Genomic DNA, 18,626 nt, shown 5'->3' on the forward strand with positions numbered 1-18,626 from the left:
AAACCAGCCATAGCTTGTTATTTATTAAGTTTCATTCTGCTCTCTGTAGAAACTTCAACCACTTATTTTTAAATTCAACTTTCTACAATTGTTCCGTATTTCTTCAATTACAGGCCGCCCGGTGCAGAGGTTGTACACGACAAGACTACTTCGTAATGGATCTGGGCTCGAATCCCGGCCTGGACATGGATATTATTGATAGGTGTAACAAATGAGGTTCAAGTGGCTTTAAGGGATTACATTAATTTTTTTTATGTAAATGTTTTGTGTAAACGCATACTAAACGTATTTCGATCCGATAACGGCACCGTTCTTTACTTTTAACTATCAAGTAGCTATTTAATACTTATTATTCCAGCCTTGATTATGCAACCACACCAAGATTCCAATTCCAAATTTAAAGCTATTTATCCCGTTATGAGAATAAGTTGCTCTAATAGTGAATAATATACTTCATCGAATGCTTAAAGTAAAACCATTCGCAAACATAAAAAATAATTTTCGTAAAGTTCTATTATTATGAAGTCTTTACATACTGGTAAAAGAGGCATTGCTCTATATTATTTAGTTCTCCAGACGATATTTAAACCTATTTTAAATTTAAGTGCATCATTGTGTCGGTGGATCTATAGAGTCATATTACATTATATTAAACCGTACAATAAAACCGTCGTCGCTCAAGAAAAATTTGTTTTAATTCTTCCTAGAAGACGCTTTTCAAGATTAAACTTTTTTGTAATCGGGGTCAGCATGACAATAGATATAGTTGCGACGAAGTCTCCAGACGAAAGTTTAGAAAACAATTAGTACCTAAAATAATGTATCAAGTTTTGCATTTTACGAAGATAATTTTAGTAGCATTAACAAAAGACCTTCCATTTAGGGAAAAAATATTTAAGTTTCAAGATAGGGTTTATGAAGGAATTATCATTTTTCGTGGCACATTAGCTTTCAAATTTTAAAAATTAAAAATCCAGTTTTGCTAACTGTGATTTTGAATAAATCAAATTCGAATAAGGCAGATAGTCATTGTAATTAAAATTGCAAGGTGTTATTTCGAAGTTTTAAGGAGTTCTACACAGTAAGAAATACGCAAAGTCTCGTTAAGATTGTAATACCTTGTACTGAAAAAGGGGCTCATATTAAAAGTCAGCAATACATATAAGCCTTTCTCAATGAATAGTTACTTTATTTTCGTTTGTCTTAATCAATTGTATAATACAGTGCGTCCCACATAAGGCTGATCCGGCAGACAACACGCACGCTCCGACTGATGCATTCATAACCAAACGCCAGATGCGTCCCGATGCGAGGTCGCGGGAGGTCACCGTGATCTCTCAAAAATGTCCTTACTCGGCAAATTTTGTCTGACGATTCGGCAAAATTTGGAGTTCTATCTGCGAAATTATCACCATTTGGCAAAATTTGGAGTTCTATCCGCGAAATTATCACCATTTGGCAAAATTTGGAGTTCTATCCGCGAAATTATCACCATTCGGCGAAATTTAGAGTTCATTCGGCAAGATTTGAAGTTCCATTCGGCCAATTGAAAGTTTCGTCCCTCCTTAAAATTTGACTTCGGGACGTCTCTGCCAACCGCGTATAACCGCACTTTATATTTCCAATATTCATTGCTTATTTATGCACCTAACAGTATTTATAGTTACTAACCTTTATTACAGGCGATGTTGAAAGCTTCATGAATATCCGTGCATATATAGCGTGCATGTTGTCTGCCGGCCCTACCTTAAGTGGGACGCATTGTATATTATATTGTAGAATCGTTCTTCCGAAAATTACAGATTTGTCAGGCAAGATAAGACAAGAAGTTCCGTCCAGAACTAAACAAGCCTACTCCCCCGCATACCAATATCAACTTTCTAGTATCTGATCAATGTTCTTAAAATTAGCTAAAGCTGTAAATTATTTCGAACATAACTTCTTAACATTTTAAGCTGATTTCTAGAAATAAAATATACCTTGCCCATCTAAAGAAATAGATAGGTTAAAAATAAATAAACGAACAAATAAAGTAGCAGCACCTTTTAAACAAAACAACTAGTATATTTTTTCCATTTAAAAAAAAAAATCTTTAATCGCTTTAAAAAAGAATTAAAAATAATAAGCTCATTAAATTAAATAGTTTGTTTTTCCCCTGTTGACAAAAAATAATTGAAAAAAAAAAAGAAGAAGAAATGTACTATCAAAAATTACACAATAAAATGTCAATTTTCATTATTAAAAAAAAATCGTCTGCGCTTACCTTTGTTTTAAAACATAAAGGACCCTGAATTCCTCCGTCAAAAACTGAATACATAAATTAAAACTTTAGAGTGAAAATAAAAGCAAATCATATCAACAATAATCATGTAACAGTAAAGACCATGGCTGCGGCGTCGGAGTCAATCTCATTTTGGGGTTAAGAAGCCAGAGTCGGGAGTCGAAGATTTTTAATACAAGGACTCAGAGTCAGAATCGGTCACTTTCTCTCAAAGTTCGCAACTCTGCCAATGATAGCGGAGTCGGACTTATTTTAAGATAAAGGAGTCGGAATCGAAGACTTTAAATGTTCAAGAGTCGAAGTCAGTCATTTCCCCTCCGTGTCTAAATTTTTGCCAAAGCTACCGAGTCAAAGACGGAGTCGGAGTCCGATTAACTTTCGGGTACAGTAGTCAGATTCGGAGTCTACTGTTCTAAAGTTCTAGGAGTCGAAGTCGGAAGTTTGTCATCAAGAACTATTTCCAACAAAATTTGTTCGAAGTAAATCCGCCGTTAAGTTTGGGATCTACATTGCCTTTTAGTTTCACCGTAGGCATTAATGTTAAAGGATTTGAACTGCTCGAAATTGAAAGGAAAATCGTTCAAATCAAAAAAATATTTTCTATACATGCCCTTCTTCAAAAACTTTTTCCTTTAAAGTTTGTTTGAAGCAAATTCACCTCTTAAGTTCGGGATTGCCTTGAATTTCCCCGTAGGCGCTATTGTTAAGTTTTTTGAACTGTTCAAAACTGAACGAAAAATTGTTCAAATCAAAAATGAAATATGGGAATGAGATGTCCCCGTCTGAGACAAAAGTTATTCGAATCGGACTATTCACTCAAAAGTAATTGGGGGGGGGGCAGACAGATCCACAGACATTTTCCCCCATCTCAATACCCTACTTTCCAATTTTTAATTTTTCAATATTAATTCAATTATTTTATTTATTTTTGACTTCTTTTTTTTTGTTTTTCGCGATATTTTTAAGATGCATTTAGCCTTCTTTCATGCTTTTTCTTCTTTCTCTGATTTTTACTGGGAAAGTAGGATAAAAAGCACCAAAAAAATATAATTGAAAACTTAGAGGTGGACCAGAATTGAGCAAAAAACACAGGCATTTGTAGAGTGTTGTATGTGTAGATTATCTACGCAATGTGTAAACGTGCTATGCAGATTGTACATTGTACATGGACATTAGGGTAGTTCACAAAAACTTTTTTTCAGCTAGAGTCCATAACACCTCCTATTTTTTTTAGACTTACTAATAACATTATGCTGTAAAAGTTTTAGATTCTCACTCAAATTTTAAGAGTCATTTTTTTAAAGCTGGACAAAGTGAATGGGGCCTGATAGTTGACACTTTCAATTTTCCTGAAACTTTCAGGATATTTTACTAGTATTGTGATAAGAAAAAATGAAGCTTCTTTCCTCTCTAATTTGACTTGTTGGCCCTCGAGTGGAGGTCAAAGTTTAGGGTCATGAGAAAAAAGAGCTAAATATATGATTGCTTTGCTTCAAAAGCAATGAGTGAACCGAGCCAATTCTTTTAAATAAGGATACTACTTGATACTAGGTACATTCTAGTATAAATATTTTGGTGACTCACTCATGGCTTTAAGGGCAAAGGTCAATCGAAAATGCAATTTTTTAAGCTTTTTTGCCTTGTTTGGACCCCGATATCTGCTAAAGCCGTGAGTAACCCTCGGAAATAAGTATATGATTAACTACTCACCACAGTATAGTACTAAGAAAAATATTTAAAAAAAACTTTCGATTATCTTGGCTTTAGTAGTTAAACGGTCTCAAAGTCGATGATTTTTTAAAAATGGCCAAGTTTAGAGGTCAATAACTTTGATCGCGACGGGTCAGCAACCTTTGGACACAGCTGTAGTTATAGTTCGAGTGGGTTAGTTTAAGGTCCAGGTTAGAAACCCATGGCAAGTAATCAACTTTTTTAATTACGCGGTCTGAAAGTTGATAATTTGAAACAACAAGAATCAAAGTTTTAGGTCAATTACTCTATAACGCCTGAGTCAATAACTTCGAGCAAGAGCTATAATTATGCTCTGCGTGGTGTAGTTTTAAACTCATGTCAGAAAACCATGAGATCTAATCATCTTACTTAATTAAACTGTCTCAAAAATGATGATTTCAGTATAAAAGAGCGTTTTTTCACGAGTTTATATACGTGCTACTCAAAATCTTATGAGCTCAAACTCACATAAATACTAGAACAAATAAACAGCCAAATGTACTTGAAGCTCCCAAAATTTCATACTTCCAGTGTAATAAAATTTTCTGTAATCTTGACAACAACATGGCAGTTCTTCTCACAAAGCTGATCCGCCATTTTGGAGATCCTAGATCCTCAGGACTCGGATCTCGGAAGTTGAAAATTTGCACAGGTTAGTTTCAAAGACATCTCTACACCTCTATAAAATTTCATCCCATTCGGGGATGATCGAGCAGGGACAATTAAAAAAAAAATAGGTCAGTTGACGTGGAATCACTCTGATATAACATTGTGACTATTCACATGCATCTTTGGTTATTTTTGACTTTATAATGATCATAAATCAATTTATTTTTGACTTTATAATGATCATAAATCAATGCTATATTTTAGAAAGAGGATTGCAATTGGGTAAAAGATTGAGTTCATAATTACAGTAGAATTTGCATATGCAGTGCTAAGTAATAAACTTTTATACATAAACAAATTTATTAAATTTGGCTCAAAAGTAAAAACATAAAAGTTAAAAAAAAAAGTTTGTTAGACAATAACAAAAGAAGTGGGTTAAATGTGCATAATGTTTATATCAGAGTGATTCCACGTCAACTGACCTGAGTTTTCAAACTGTCCCCGCTCGATCATCCCCGAATGGGATGAAATTTTATAGAGGCGTAGAGATGTCTTTGAAACTAAAGCGATGCTAATTTTCAGTTTCTGATATCCGAATCCTAAGAATCTAGGATTTTCAAAATATAGTGCTCCAAAATAGCGGATCAGCTTTGTGAGAAGAATTGCCATGTTGTGGTCAAGGTTACAGAAGATTTTATTACACTGGAAGCACGAAATGTTGAGATCTTTAAGTACATTTGTCTGTTGATTCGTTCTAGTACACTGTAAAAAATCCCGGAAAACTCTCTGAATATATAAAAAAGTTTTCCGTAATACACAGATTCGTACGCCCTCAGCAGTTTTCTGCTATAATCAAAAACGTTTCCCGTATAGCAAGAAAGTAAGAGTCGACGCATGCGCAGCTCACAATTTTATAGTCCAGCAGCAAATCTAAACTGAAACTTTCGAAAGCACGCAATGAAAACAAGTGCTGACTCATGTATGCGAACACTCATCAAGGGGATTAGTAGAAGTTTTGTTCCTCGCATGAATTCACTGAAGATAATTCTAAAGTCTTATATTTTCTTGCATATGTATCGTCATAAGATTGAATTTGAAGCTATGTCACTTATTTTTAAGTACGAAGTGCAAATTCTCGACGCATGCTCGCGGAAGGAATACAAACTGAAATTGAAAACCAAATAACTACCGAGAGGACGCCATGTAAATTCATTGCGTCGCATAACTTGTGTAGGTAATTTACTTTTTTCTTGGATACTTTTCTTCTTTCTACCAAATGGGTAATTTTTGTTGGCAGAATTTTATTCTGTCATAAAAATCACCTTTTTGGTGACCAAAGCCTGCAAAAGACCACCACCGACGAATAGGTAAGTCGCTTTGCAACTCTATTACTTTAAAGAGATTTAGTTCATATAAATCTCGTTAAAAAAAAACTATTTTCTTCAGTATTATTTTTTCGTTGTGAACTATTGCAATTTGAAAATATTTTACATTACATAGAACACATATTTAAAGTGCAAGTGTGTCTAGTTTTATTCTGTAAAATTTATGAATTGAAGATTATAAAAAAATTTAAATATGTGTTATTGTGTACTTTGTTTTTATGTGTCAATCTCAGTTAATATTTGGCTATGTATCAAGCATTATGAATTAAATGTTATAATATGCAAATTGTCAGGTTTGATAGTTCGTCTTTAAGGTTGCATGTTTTCATTCTCTTGTAAACAGTGTAGCTAGATTGTATGAAGTAAAAAAAAAAAAAAAACTATCTCTTGTAATTAGGAACATAGTGCTTCAGTATTATCTAAATGACGATATCTCTTTAAATATTTGCATTAGCGAAACGCTTTAAATTAGTTAAATGTGTATTAATTTCATTAACAAATAGATACATATATGTATTTAAAAGTGTCTTCATTTTTTTCGTTTTACGAGCCTCAATTTTACCAAAAGCAAAAAAAAAGAAAGAAAAAAAAAGACTTAATAAAATAATTTTGTATTTTTACACCATATTAAAGTATTTGACTTATAATTTATATGATACTTTGATTTATAATGTATGTGATACTTTGATTTATAATGTATATGATGTTGCTTTTTCAAGGGGGGGGGGGCGCTTCATAGCATTTTATGGGTGCACCATCACTTTTATGGTGGGGGAGGGGTTATTCTCGTATGTATGAAATGGAATAATCATGTAATAGAGTTCAATGTTTTAATAAATAAAATATATAATGCATTTTGCGCACACTGTAAAAATAAAATCAGTAACCTATTTTGAATAAGTATTTATATTTGTGATGAGCTGGAAAAGGGCAAGAACAGAAGAATCAACCCGAATGGTTCCAACAGGGGGACTTGGTGTCATATTTAAATTCATCAATTTCTCTGTTGGTACTTTTCGGTACACTTTGTTCGTCAGAGAAATTGACTTGAGGTGAACGAATTCCGGAACGCGAAGGGTAGGTAAGTCCTGTCAAATTTTATCCGAAGATAAAAGCTATCAAGTTTGATACAAGATATGTTTTTAAGTTCTGCATTAAAAATACAATATGTTGATAGTTTTGTCTTGAAAATATTGAGAGAAAAACTGAAGTTTAAGATTGTTTAACAAACAATCCCCACTTTTCAGAAGGTACCCCCCCACTCCAATTCCCCGACGATTTTGTGATTAGGAATGAAACTACTAGATTATTTCATAATTTTTCAAAAATTTATAACTGTGCATATGTTATGCTGTTAACCATGCTATTTGTCATTAAAAATTCCAAAAAAAAAATCCACGAATAATTCTAAAATTGCTTGTATTATTGCTCTTAGATATGAAAGAATTGAAACTGATATGGTATGCAATACTATAATAAAGAATTATGTTTTAGAAAAAATCACGGAAAAAGGATTCCGAAATTCTCGGAAACGTTTTTGAAAATTGTTTGGAGAATTCCGAAATACTCGGAAACGTTTTCGAAACTTTCATGAACCACAGCTGCACAGAATACTCAGAAACATTTCTGGAAATTACGGAAAGAGGATTCCGAAATACTCAGAAACTTTTCTGAAAATTACAGAAAGAGGATTCCGAAATACTCAGACACGTTTCTGGACATTACAGAAAGAGGATTCCGAAATACTCAGACACGTTTCTGGACATTACAGAAAGAGGATTCCGAAATACTCAGAAACGTTTTTTAAACTTTCATGAACCACAGCTGCACGATATACTCAGAAACGTTTCCGGATTTTTTTTACAGTGTATTTATGTGAGTTTGAGCTCATAAGATTTTGAGTAGCACGCATATAAACTCATGAAAAAACGCTCTTTTATACTGAAATTATCGTTTTTGAGACCGTTTAATTAAGTCAGATTATTAGATCTCATGATTTTCTAACATGAGTCTAAAACTACACCACGTAGAGCATAATTACAGCTCTTGCTCTAAGCTATTGACTCAGGCGTTATAGAGTAATTGACCTAAAACGTTGATTCTTGTTGTTTCAAATGTTCAACTTTGAGACCGCGTAATTAAAAAAGTTGATTACTTGCCATGGGTTTCTAACCTGGACCTTAAACTACACCTTTGGACTATAACTACAGCTGTGTCTCAAAGTTGTTGACCCTTCGTGATCAAAGTTATTGACCTCTAAACTTGGCCATTTTTAAAAAATCATCGACTTTGAGACCGTTTAACTACTAAAGCCAAGATAAACGAAAACTGTTTTATATTTTTCTTAGTACTATACTATGGTGAGTAGTTAATTATATACTTATTTCCGAGGGTAACTTACGGCTTTAGCAGATATCCGGGACCAAACAAGGCAAAAAGAAGTTTAAAAAATTGCATTTTCAATTGACCTTTGCCCTCAAAGCCATAAGTGAGTCACCAAAATATTTATACTAGAATGTACCTAGTATTAAGTAGTATCCACATTTAAAAGAATTGAAGCAAAGCAGTCGTATATTTAGCTCTTTTTTTTTCACGACCTTAAATTTTGACCTCTACTCAAGGACAAACAAATCAGCTTTTTAGAAAAAGAAACTTCACTTTTTCTTATCATAGCACCACTAACACATCCTGAAATTTTTAATAAAATTTAAGACATCAACTATCAAAAGTGTCCAGCTTTAAAAAAAAAATGACTCCTAAGACGGTGCTCAATGACCCCTCAATTTAAAATTAGCCGTACCATAGAAAATGTCACAAATTTAGAAGCATTTAATTTCACCAGCTGTTTTATTATAAATAATTATTTTATTGCAATGTATATGCTTAATATTCGAGTATATTATAATATGTAGCGTTGTTTCTCATTTCAATGCATGTTTTAACCCCCCTCCCCATACTGATGAAGTTTGGGGGAGGGGATCGTGTACTCTCTTTCGGTTGAAATAGGAAGCTAAACTTCTTCCAGTATATTGCTATCCACAAGTCTAAAAATATTGAGTCCCTGGTATCTAGGAGAAACTTTTTTTTTTACATGTATTTTTGAACCATCTTAATGGGCATGTTGGGCAATAAGATTTCTGTTTAAAGAGAGACATTTATTGCAAAAATTTCAGATTGTGTGCTTGTGCGTTGTGCGTCGTGTTCGCAGTATTGAAGAAGTGGTAGTAGACCGAGGCAAGCTCTAAAAAACTGAGTCGTTTTCACCAGAAGCAGTAAACATGATGATCGCAAGCACGCAGTAATAAATCCTAGAAGAGCAATCATTCAATCGCGATGAGTTTATTGAATAGGACAGCGAAAACTATTTTCTAAGAAATATCTTTTTTTTTTCAAATAAACACCTTATTGTGATCGAGTAGCATGTTTAAATGCAGTATATGACAAAAAAAAACGTATCAAATAATCTTGTCCGTTTTTTTTATACAAATACTCCTATATGCAAGGGTTAGAAAATGCAATTCGTAGCATAGTATAAAAAGTATAACGATTTAACTTTTTTGTTTTGTGGGTGTGTGTGTGTGTTTGTAAAAAGTTAATGCAATTTTGTTTTTGCATTCGGGCGAGTTTAACTGAACTGGTTTTTTGCACCTGCAAATTTGATTAACCTTAAAAATATGTTTTCTTAACCGGAACTTTGCGCTCTACTAGATTTGTCACCTCAACCAAGAGCCAAGTTTCCCTATACGTAAATGGGCAACCTCTTAACCCCTTATTTAAAGAAAAAATGCTACAAAGTTTATTTACATCAAAAATACTTCACAAGTGCGTGAACCTGTGGTTTTTCTATAGATGAAGAACTAATACCTCATTTTACGGATTATATACTCGACACAAAACGTTTCCCACCATAGTAATGAATAAATGTTTTTGAACACACTTCCCCCGTCCATGAATGTTATAAACTATAAATACTGCTTAAGTGAAACGTAAAGGAGTAGAAATATTCGCTGTTAAAACTACAGGTTGCATTTGGCACCTTTCAAGGGTGAAAAGTTTGTTCACCAGCGGCACCTCTATACGGTGCTGAAATTGCACTTTTAACACGGGCGAAAAACGGGCACCCTCAACCCAGCGTGCACCGCGGTGAAAAATGGAACCGTGTGGCAGAACATTGGCACCCTTTCTGTTTCCTGTTCCCCCCCCCCCCCTTCCGTGTTGTGTGCATTTTTGGATACAATTGGGAAAATTATTATTTATTGTTTTGAGTTGTAAAAATCTAATTCTTAGTACATTTTCCACATTGAATTGCTCTGAAAATGATTAAAACTTGTAATTTCAGGCATTTGATTGCATTTCAACTTTTCAACATAGTTTAGAAGTGTTTATCACTTTAATTTGTCTGTTCGTGCACTAATTTTCGTACATCTACTTGAATTGCTCAGTAATTTTAATATGTTATTGACATTTACTGCAGCACGATCGTACCGAAAATGAAGAGCGTAGGTATTTGTAAATCATTTGCAGGAACAACCAGAAGTATTAAATTATATTGCAGTCCGTATAGACGATAAATAAGCAGTTTTTTTTTTTTTTTCAATGTGAAGTTTTTCGAGAGATTAAAAGCCAAAACAAACTCTAACGATTTCATTCTTACTAGTGACGAAAAAAGCTCAGTCATTCGCTTCAACAGGGATGCCTAACTTGGATGAATAATTTGAGGAGCATCTGTGGTGGTTTTGAGGAGCAATTTAAAATTTTGCTGAGCAGTTCAGTGTTTTCTATAAAAATCAATGAAGATAATTAAAACCTATTATCAAAAATTGTTTTTGAGCTGTAATAAATCGTTTCAAGCACTAGTAAGAAACAATTATTTTTACATTAATAAAACAGCCTCAAATAATATTTCAGTCTTTGAGTATAAGCATCTTTAATTTCACATATTTACATGTTTGCCATGACAAAATAGCAAAATATGAGCTTGAAAACATTCGGGCGGGAAATGCGGAGCTAAATAACTTCTTTGCGGAGCCGCGGAGTTTCGCCATTTTTAAGGAGCAACTCCGCAAAATGTGGAGCAGTTGGCAACCCTGGCTTCAAGCAATAACGCCGAGGAAAGCTAGTTAACTTAGACACGAGATAATTATAAAAAAAAAAAAATCGAAACGGAGAAGGAATTTCTTTTTCAAACCGCTTTTTTTTTTTTTCGTACTCTTATGTTTTGTTTATACGCAGCATCGTTAGAATTTCCGTTCACTTGCTGAGTGCATCATATTGTTAACAATAAATCTCTAAATCAATAAATCCACAAGATCCCCTGACAATACAAGCAAGTAAAACCACATATTCAAAATTAATAGTTGAAAAAAAATTTCAAATATCATCTAATTTAAGCGTTTTGATTATTAAATGTTACTTATCAGTGCTGATAGCTATTTTTAGGTAAAATTTATGCACGATAGAAATAGCAAATGTACATAACGGATAACTGAAGAATCAACGTATCTTTGAAACACTTTTAAATATTTTGTAGTAAGTTACCGCCCAAAAGCCAGGGCTAAGGCAGAAATACTTAAAATACACCACCAGCTCAGTTATTCCATCAAAGGACTGCAGTTTCGTGCTTTTTAGCACTCATCAGCCCGGAATAGGAATCACATGAGCTGGAGGCGAAAGATCTCTTAAGGGAGCCAAGAGAGCCAAACAAACTGGTAGCTAACGCAGAATAGGCAAACCAGATGAGCGACCGCAGCAATGGTGCGGTTCAACTCAAAGATTGATGGCAAAGCTAAGGTATTTTGCAGTAAGTTACCGCCCAAAAGCCAGGGCTAAGGCAGAAATACTTAAAATACACCTCCAGCTCAGTTATTCCATCCGAGGACTGCAGTTTCGTGCTTTTTAGCACTCATCAGCCCGGAAAAGGAATCACATGAGCTGGAGTGTAACTTACTACAAAATACCTTAGCTTTGCCATCAATCTTTGAGTTGAACAGCACCATTGCTGCGGTCGCTCATCTGGTTTGCTTATTCTGCATTAGCTACCAGTCTGTTTGGCTCTCTTGGCTCCCTTAAGAGATTTTTCGCCTCCAGCTCATGTGATTCCTATTCCGGGCTGATGAGTGCTAAAAAGCACGAAGCTGCAGTCCTCGGATGGAATAACTGAGCTGGTGGTGTATTTTAAGTATTTCTGCCTTATCCCTGGCTTTTGGGCGGTAACTTACTACAAAATATCTTAGCTTTGCCATCAATCTTTGAGTTGAACCGCACCATTGCTGCGGTCGCTCATCTGGTTTGCTTATTCTGCATTAGCTACCAGTCTGTTTGGCTCTCTTGGCTCCCTTAAGAGATTTTTCGCCTCCAGCTCATGTGATTCCTATTCCGGGCTGATGAGTGCTAAAAAGCACGAAGCTGCAGTCCTCGGATGGAATAACTGAGCTGGTGGTGTATTTTAAGTATTTCTGCCTTATCCCTGGCTTTTGGGCGGTAACTTACTACAAAATATCTTAGCTTTGCCATCAATCTTTGAGTTGAACCGCACCATTGCTGCGGTCGCTCATCTGGTTTGCTTATTCTGCATTAGCTACCAGTCTGTTTGGCTCTCTTGGCTCCCTTAAGAGATTTTTCGCCTCCAGCTCATGTGATTCCTATTCCGGGCTGATGAGTGCTAAAAAGCACGAAGCTGCAGTCCTCGGATGGAATAACTGAGCTGGTGGTGTATTTTAAGTATTTCTGCCTTATCCCTGGCTTTTGGGCGGTAACTTACTACAAAATATCTTAGCTTTGCCATCAATCTTTGAGTTGAACCGCACCATTGCTGCGGTCGCTCATCTGGTTTGCTTATTCTGCATTAGCTACCAGTCTGTTTGGCTCTCTTGGCTCCCTTAAGCGATTTTTCGCCTCCAGCTCATGTGATTCCTATTCCGGGCTGATGAGTGCTAAAAAGCACGAAGCTGCAGTCCTCGGATGGAATAACTGAGCTGGTGGTGTATTTTAAGTATTTTCTGCCTTATCCCTGGCTTTTGGGCGGTAACTTACTACAAAATATCTTAGCTTTGCCATCAATCTTTGAGTTGAACCGCACCATTGCTGCGGTCGCTCATCTGGTTTGCTTATTCTGCATTAGCTACCAGTCTGTTTGGCTCTCTTGGCTCCCTTAAGAGATTTTTCGACACCAGCTCATGTGATTCCTATTCCGGGCTGATGAGTGCTAAAAAGCACGAAACTGCAGTCCTCGAATGGAATAACTGAGCTGGTGGTGTATTTTAAGTACTTTTAAATATGTTCGAAAGCCTTAAAAGCTACACTATGAACAAATGCCTGTACTTGCGCGAAATTTTGAAGAGTAAATCGCAGAAACTTATGAGTTTTAATCCAATTCTGAACTTCATTCAATGGGAAAGTGCATCTACGTAGTTACTTCCTGCGTCCACCATTGAGTGTGGTCTAACGATGTCAAAGCGGAGAGCGCATGCGCCAACGTGTCACCCTTGCATTTAGGACGTCCGTCTTCACATTTATTAGTGTCATTCACCTTGATCACATTTCCTAGCCTCCATTGCACCCTGAGGCACCGTGATTTCACCCGAGGGAGCCAAATAGCTTTTCAAAGGCACCCGTAGTTTTGACAGTGTTGGCTTCTACGGTTCCGAAAATCTTGATCAAACAAGAACATTTCGCTCACTCCTTTCAACAACGTAACTCAAAAAACGTGATTTTTCGGGACAGCGATTTTAAAAATTAAAAGTAAGATATCACATTGAAAAACTATATTTCAAGTTTTACTATAATGATATCTAAATTTTACCACTGATTGAACTTTTCTTAATAATAGGTATTTTTCAAGAACATCTAGGATTGCTTCTCTGTTTCATGAACAAGAAGTGCAAGTTTTAAATACACTCCTGTTTGTGAAAATTGCAACACCACGAAGGACTTACGCGAGTGAGCTGAAAATTGCAGGAAATGTAAAGTGATATGCAAATGATTAGAATTGCAGACCGGTAGCGCATGCGTATGCTGAGCAGCGCCATCTGAACGGCGGATCAAACCGAATATAAATAGATGGCTGTAGAGAGTATGGTTATCTGTGGTTATATGCTAGAGTAAACGTTAACTGAATCTTTACTATGCCTCTTCGACGAAAGAAAGCGAAATTTGAGCAAATTTCGGAGTTTGAACAGGGCAGAATCGTCGGCCTTCGTGAAGCTGGATTGTCTTATCGTGCAGTAGCCGCTCGTGTGCAGCGTAACAGCAGCATAATCATGCGTCTTTGGAAGCCGTAGACAGACGAGGGTCGGACAGCTCGGAAATCCGGGAGAGGACCCCGAAATGTGACGTCAGCTCGCGATGACAGACACCTGGTGCGTATGGCGCTGACGGTCGCACAGTTTCTTCTAGACAATTGGCAGCACAGTGGTTAACAGCTACAGGTGTTTCATTGTGTGCTTCATCAATTCGAAGACGTCTGCTGCAGCATGGGCTGCACGCAAAGATTCCTTTATACAGGATTCCTCTCACGCAAAACCATCGCCGCCTGCGGCTTCGATGGGCCAATGTGCATAGGAGCTGGCGTGCTGATTGGGAGCAGGTTGTCTTTTCTGACGAATCCCGCTTCAATTTGTGGCACCATGATGGCCGAATTCGTGTCAGGCGCTATGCCGCTGAACGGCACATTCCGGAGTGCATTATCGAACGCCACAGTGGACGAACACCCGGAGTTATGGTTTGGGGTGCCATAGCATATCATGGACGATCACAATTGCTACGAATTGTGGGCAGTTCGAACAGTACCCAATACATAAACGAAGTTTTACAGCCCCAAGCTATTCCTTTCCTGCAAGGATTGCCAGGGGCTGCATTCCAGCAGGATAATGCCCGTCCACATGTCGCCAGGACTGTCAAATCTTACCTGGATTCGCAGCAGGTATAGCTTCTTCCTTGGCCTGCATATTCCCCGGATATGTCACCGATTGAACATGTGTGGGATTTTGGTTGCGCATACGAACAATATGGAATACTCTTCCGCAGGCAGATATTCAAACTTTGTTTCACTCCATGCCGAGTCGTGTAGCAGCTCTTATTGCGGCGCGTGGTGGCCACACAAAATACTAATTTCTAATTCTTTTTTATTGTTTGTTTGGTTTGAAAATCTAATCATTTATTTGTACCATTACCACTCAACTGTGTATTAAATTTCATTCAACTATGATGCTTCCTTCATGGTGTTGTAGTTTTCACAAACAGGAGTGCAGTTGCGCTTTATTTATGAGGTTCTTGCACTACATTTCAAAAATACTATTTGAACTATCTCAAAATATGTCATTATTGTTACTAATTGTTCTCCATACAATATTGACCATACCGACATAAATGCAATAGTGCATTCTTTGATTAAAAATGAAAAATGCTTTTTTTTGTGTGCAATATTGTTTTCGGTATAAATAATACCATCATTCACTAAACGACACAGATGTTTCTTGTCTAATGGATCAAGCACAACCAAAGATGTGACATGCTTGAAAACAACATTCCGGAAATATTTGAAAATGCAAATACGACACTTTTGCTTTCTAACGGCAAAATATTAAGTTATACAAATGCAGATTTTGCAGAGATATGCTACTCATTTATAGTGATTCAAAAAAAAAAGACATAGCTCAAAATCGCTATAATTTTTGAGCTATGACGTTTTTGAAAGAAATGAGCGAATTATGAAAATGTCCATAAAATTAAAACTTAGTTGGCGACAGAATTTTTAACTATTTAAAAGGCAGGAAAAATTTAATGCTAAGCACCTCAATTCCCCCCCCCCCCCCCAGAATCAAATAGAGCCATTGCTTCAATCTTTCGGATTTCTCTCTGTTAATATCGCTGCTACAGATGTATCTATCTTATCGAGTTTTCAATGTCCTTTCAAAGAAAACTGTGAAAGTTCTATCGAGTCTGGTTCGATGAAGGAGCAGTTGGACAAATAGAAATACGTCAAATAAAATAAAATTCAGACGTAGTTCTTAGGTTCTGCTATTTCTTTTAAGACATTTTTCCTCAAATGTAATTTAAAACGATTTAGTGTATTTATGAAGAATCATATGGTAATGCAGTATCTTAAAGTTAATTTGTCAGAAATTATTTCCTCTGAGATATCTTAAGATCCATCAGTTAGAGATAGAAACTTTTGTAGCTTGATGCTAAATTTGTTATGAAATTCATTTAATTTCAGTCCCCGCTCTCTTTCTATATTTTTTGCTCGTTGTCGTTACGAGCTGTTTAGTATTTACAGGTAGTTCTGTCTAAGCTCTGACCAAGGGGCTCTGACTAGTCGCCCTAGCTTCTCACATTCACTTTATGATTACTTAAACCTTGCTAATGTGTTAAATTTGCATCTATCTTTCACCGTGAAGGTAATTTCCGTGGAAGAGAAGTTTATAGTCTGGCTGTGGTAAAAATATATTTGGCCTTGAATGCGCTCATTTATGTTTGGGTTGAAAGATGTTTTTAAAAATTCTTTTTTTTTTTTGGCACTGGAAGGGCTATTCTGCCGCAGGCAGGTAAAAGGCAGTTACTGCAAATTTTTCGTTTTTAATTTTTTTTTTTTTTTTTTTTTTTTTGCATTTTTGTTATCTATTGTACGTTAGCTTTATTGTACAAGCTTGCTTATTTAGTTTCCGCTGAAAAAAAGGAGCGAAAAAAACGTCTATTCCAGCATTTCCCTATTGTTTGTATTGAATCCCAACACACAATTCTTCAAGCCTCTCGAAAATTCATTTCTGCAGACACTGCCGTTTAACTGCACACGGCAGTATTAGCACGATGACAATAGCCCTTCTCGGCAACGCAAAGTCAAGAAGGGGCATTGGCATCGCAATTTTTTCCAAGTCTATACAGAGCTTGAAAAAAAATTAATCTTTCTTTACACCTCGGGAGTTAATTGATCAAAGACTGATTATAGTGCTCTGTTATACACTGTTAAAACTACAGGATGCATTCGCCACCTTTCAGGGGAGAAACGCTTGTTCACCAGCGACACCCAATACGGAGCCGAATTGGCCCCTCTGAATAAAATGAAAAACAGGCACCTTTTAAAAAATAGGCAGCCGGGGTGAAAAAAAGGAACCTTCGGAGCGAGAAATGACACCCTTACTGTAGATCCTCCTCCCCCCTCCCCCGTATTGTGAGCGTTTTTGAATACAGTTGTGTATTTTTTTTTTTTTAAATAGTTTTCCTTTGATTCATGATATTCTACGTTTTGGACATTTTTCACATTGAGCTTAGTACTGGAAATGATTAAAACTTGTAATTACAGCATTTGATCATGTTTCAGAGTTTTCAACATACTTAAGAAGTGCTCATTGCTTTAATTCATCTGATAGTGCTCTAACTCAGTGTTTCTCAACCTCATTTGACCCACGGGCCGGTAAAAGCAAATGAAAAACTTTGCGGACCAGTGAAATCTTAATCGTTTTCTTAAAAATTCATAAAATAAATAATAATAATAACTCGGTGGCCGTTAAAAACGTGTAAAAAAATTCGGCGTTCTGATGATTTTTTTTTCTTTTACAAAGTAACGTTAAAAATTAATAAAACAATAAATATCTACCCCTTCACTTGGTATCAAAGAGCTGTCACAAATATGTTATAATTTAAAGACGAGTAATTATTTAAATAATGTGAGACATTATACATTTACTAAAACATGACCCGTGCCGAAAATGAAGTATAGAGGTACTTATGAATTATTTACATGAAGAGCCAAAAATATTCTGGGATATTACAGTTACGGAAAAACAAAATCGTTTCATAAACGTTAATCAAGAGTAACAAAATAAAATGCACATGAAGTTTTTTCGATAGTTTAAAAACCAAAAGGAACTTCCACCGCTATCGAGACATTAACCGCTAACAGGAAATGATTCAAACACTTGAATGAAAAAGAAAAAAAAAAAAGCCAGACGGAGAAAGATTTTTTTTTTTTTTTTTTGCTGTTTATGTTTTCGCATGCTATTCTGTTATATCCTACCGAAGCACAAGAATCATTTTTATTCTGATTCTCACTTGTTGATTATTGATAATCTTATTGCTTATTATTTTGGTGATTAAATGTTGCTTATCGAGTACTCAAGAAAATAATGATAGATATTTTTGGTAGCGTTTTGAAGGATGGAAATTTCACGACAGTAACAGTAAACTTAAACTAAACGACAGTAATAGTAAACTTAAACTAAACGACAGTAACAGTAAACTGAAACTAAACGACAGTAACGGTAACTGAAAAGCAGTAAATGCACTTTTAAATACTTTTAACTATGTTTGAAAGCCCTCAAAGCTACAAAGTGATCAAAAGCTGTACTTGTTATTTCGGATAATTAATCCTAGAAAAGTTTGTGTTTTAATCCAATAGTGTACTTCATTCAATGTGAAAGACACATAGATGCAACCATCATTTGTCCGCCCATATTGAAGTGGTTAAATGCATGTCTAAGGCAAAAGCGCATGCGCAGCGAGTCTTTCTGTGATTGCATGTCGTTTCAGCTCCTCTGCTCTATTTCCTGGCCAGCATTGCACCTTAGGGCACCATGCTTTCACCTTAGAGGGAATATATTCACTCGTCTGGAACCCCTGGTTAT

The 18,626-nt window shown here is 35.8% G+C and overlaps 1 protein-coding gene across 1 annotated transcript in view; it reads right to left on the reverse strand.

The window, feature by feature from the left end:
• The window catches only part of LOC129231681 (cadherin EGF LAG seven-pass G-type receptor 3-like), a 153,168-nt gene extending 138,217 nt beyond the window's left edge, over nt 1-14,951 (reverse strand). The window contains exon 1 of the mRNA XM_054866044.1: nt 14,912-14,951. Coding sequence (XP_054722019.1) covers nt 14,912-14,951 — 40 coding nt within the window. The remainder of the gene's footprint in view (nt 1-14,911) is intronic.
• Between the last annotated feature and the right edge of the window lie 3,675 nt (nt 14,952-18,626).

This window comes from Uloborus diversus, chromosome 10 (genome assembly GCF_026930045.1).
Source record: "Uloborus diversus isolate 005 chromosome 10, Udiv.v.3.1, whole genome shotgun sequence".
In the NCBI taxonomy this organism is placed as follows: Eukaryota; Metazoa; Arthropoda; class Arachnida; order Araneae; family Uloboridae; genus Uloborus; species Uloborus diversus.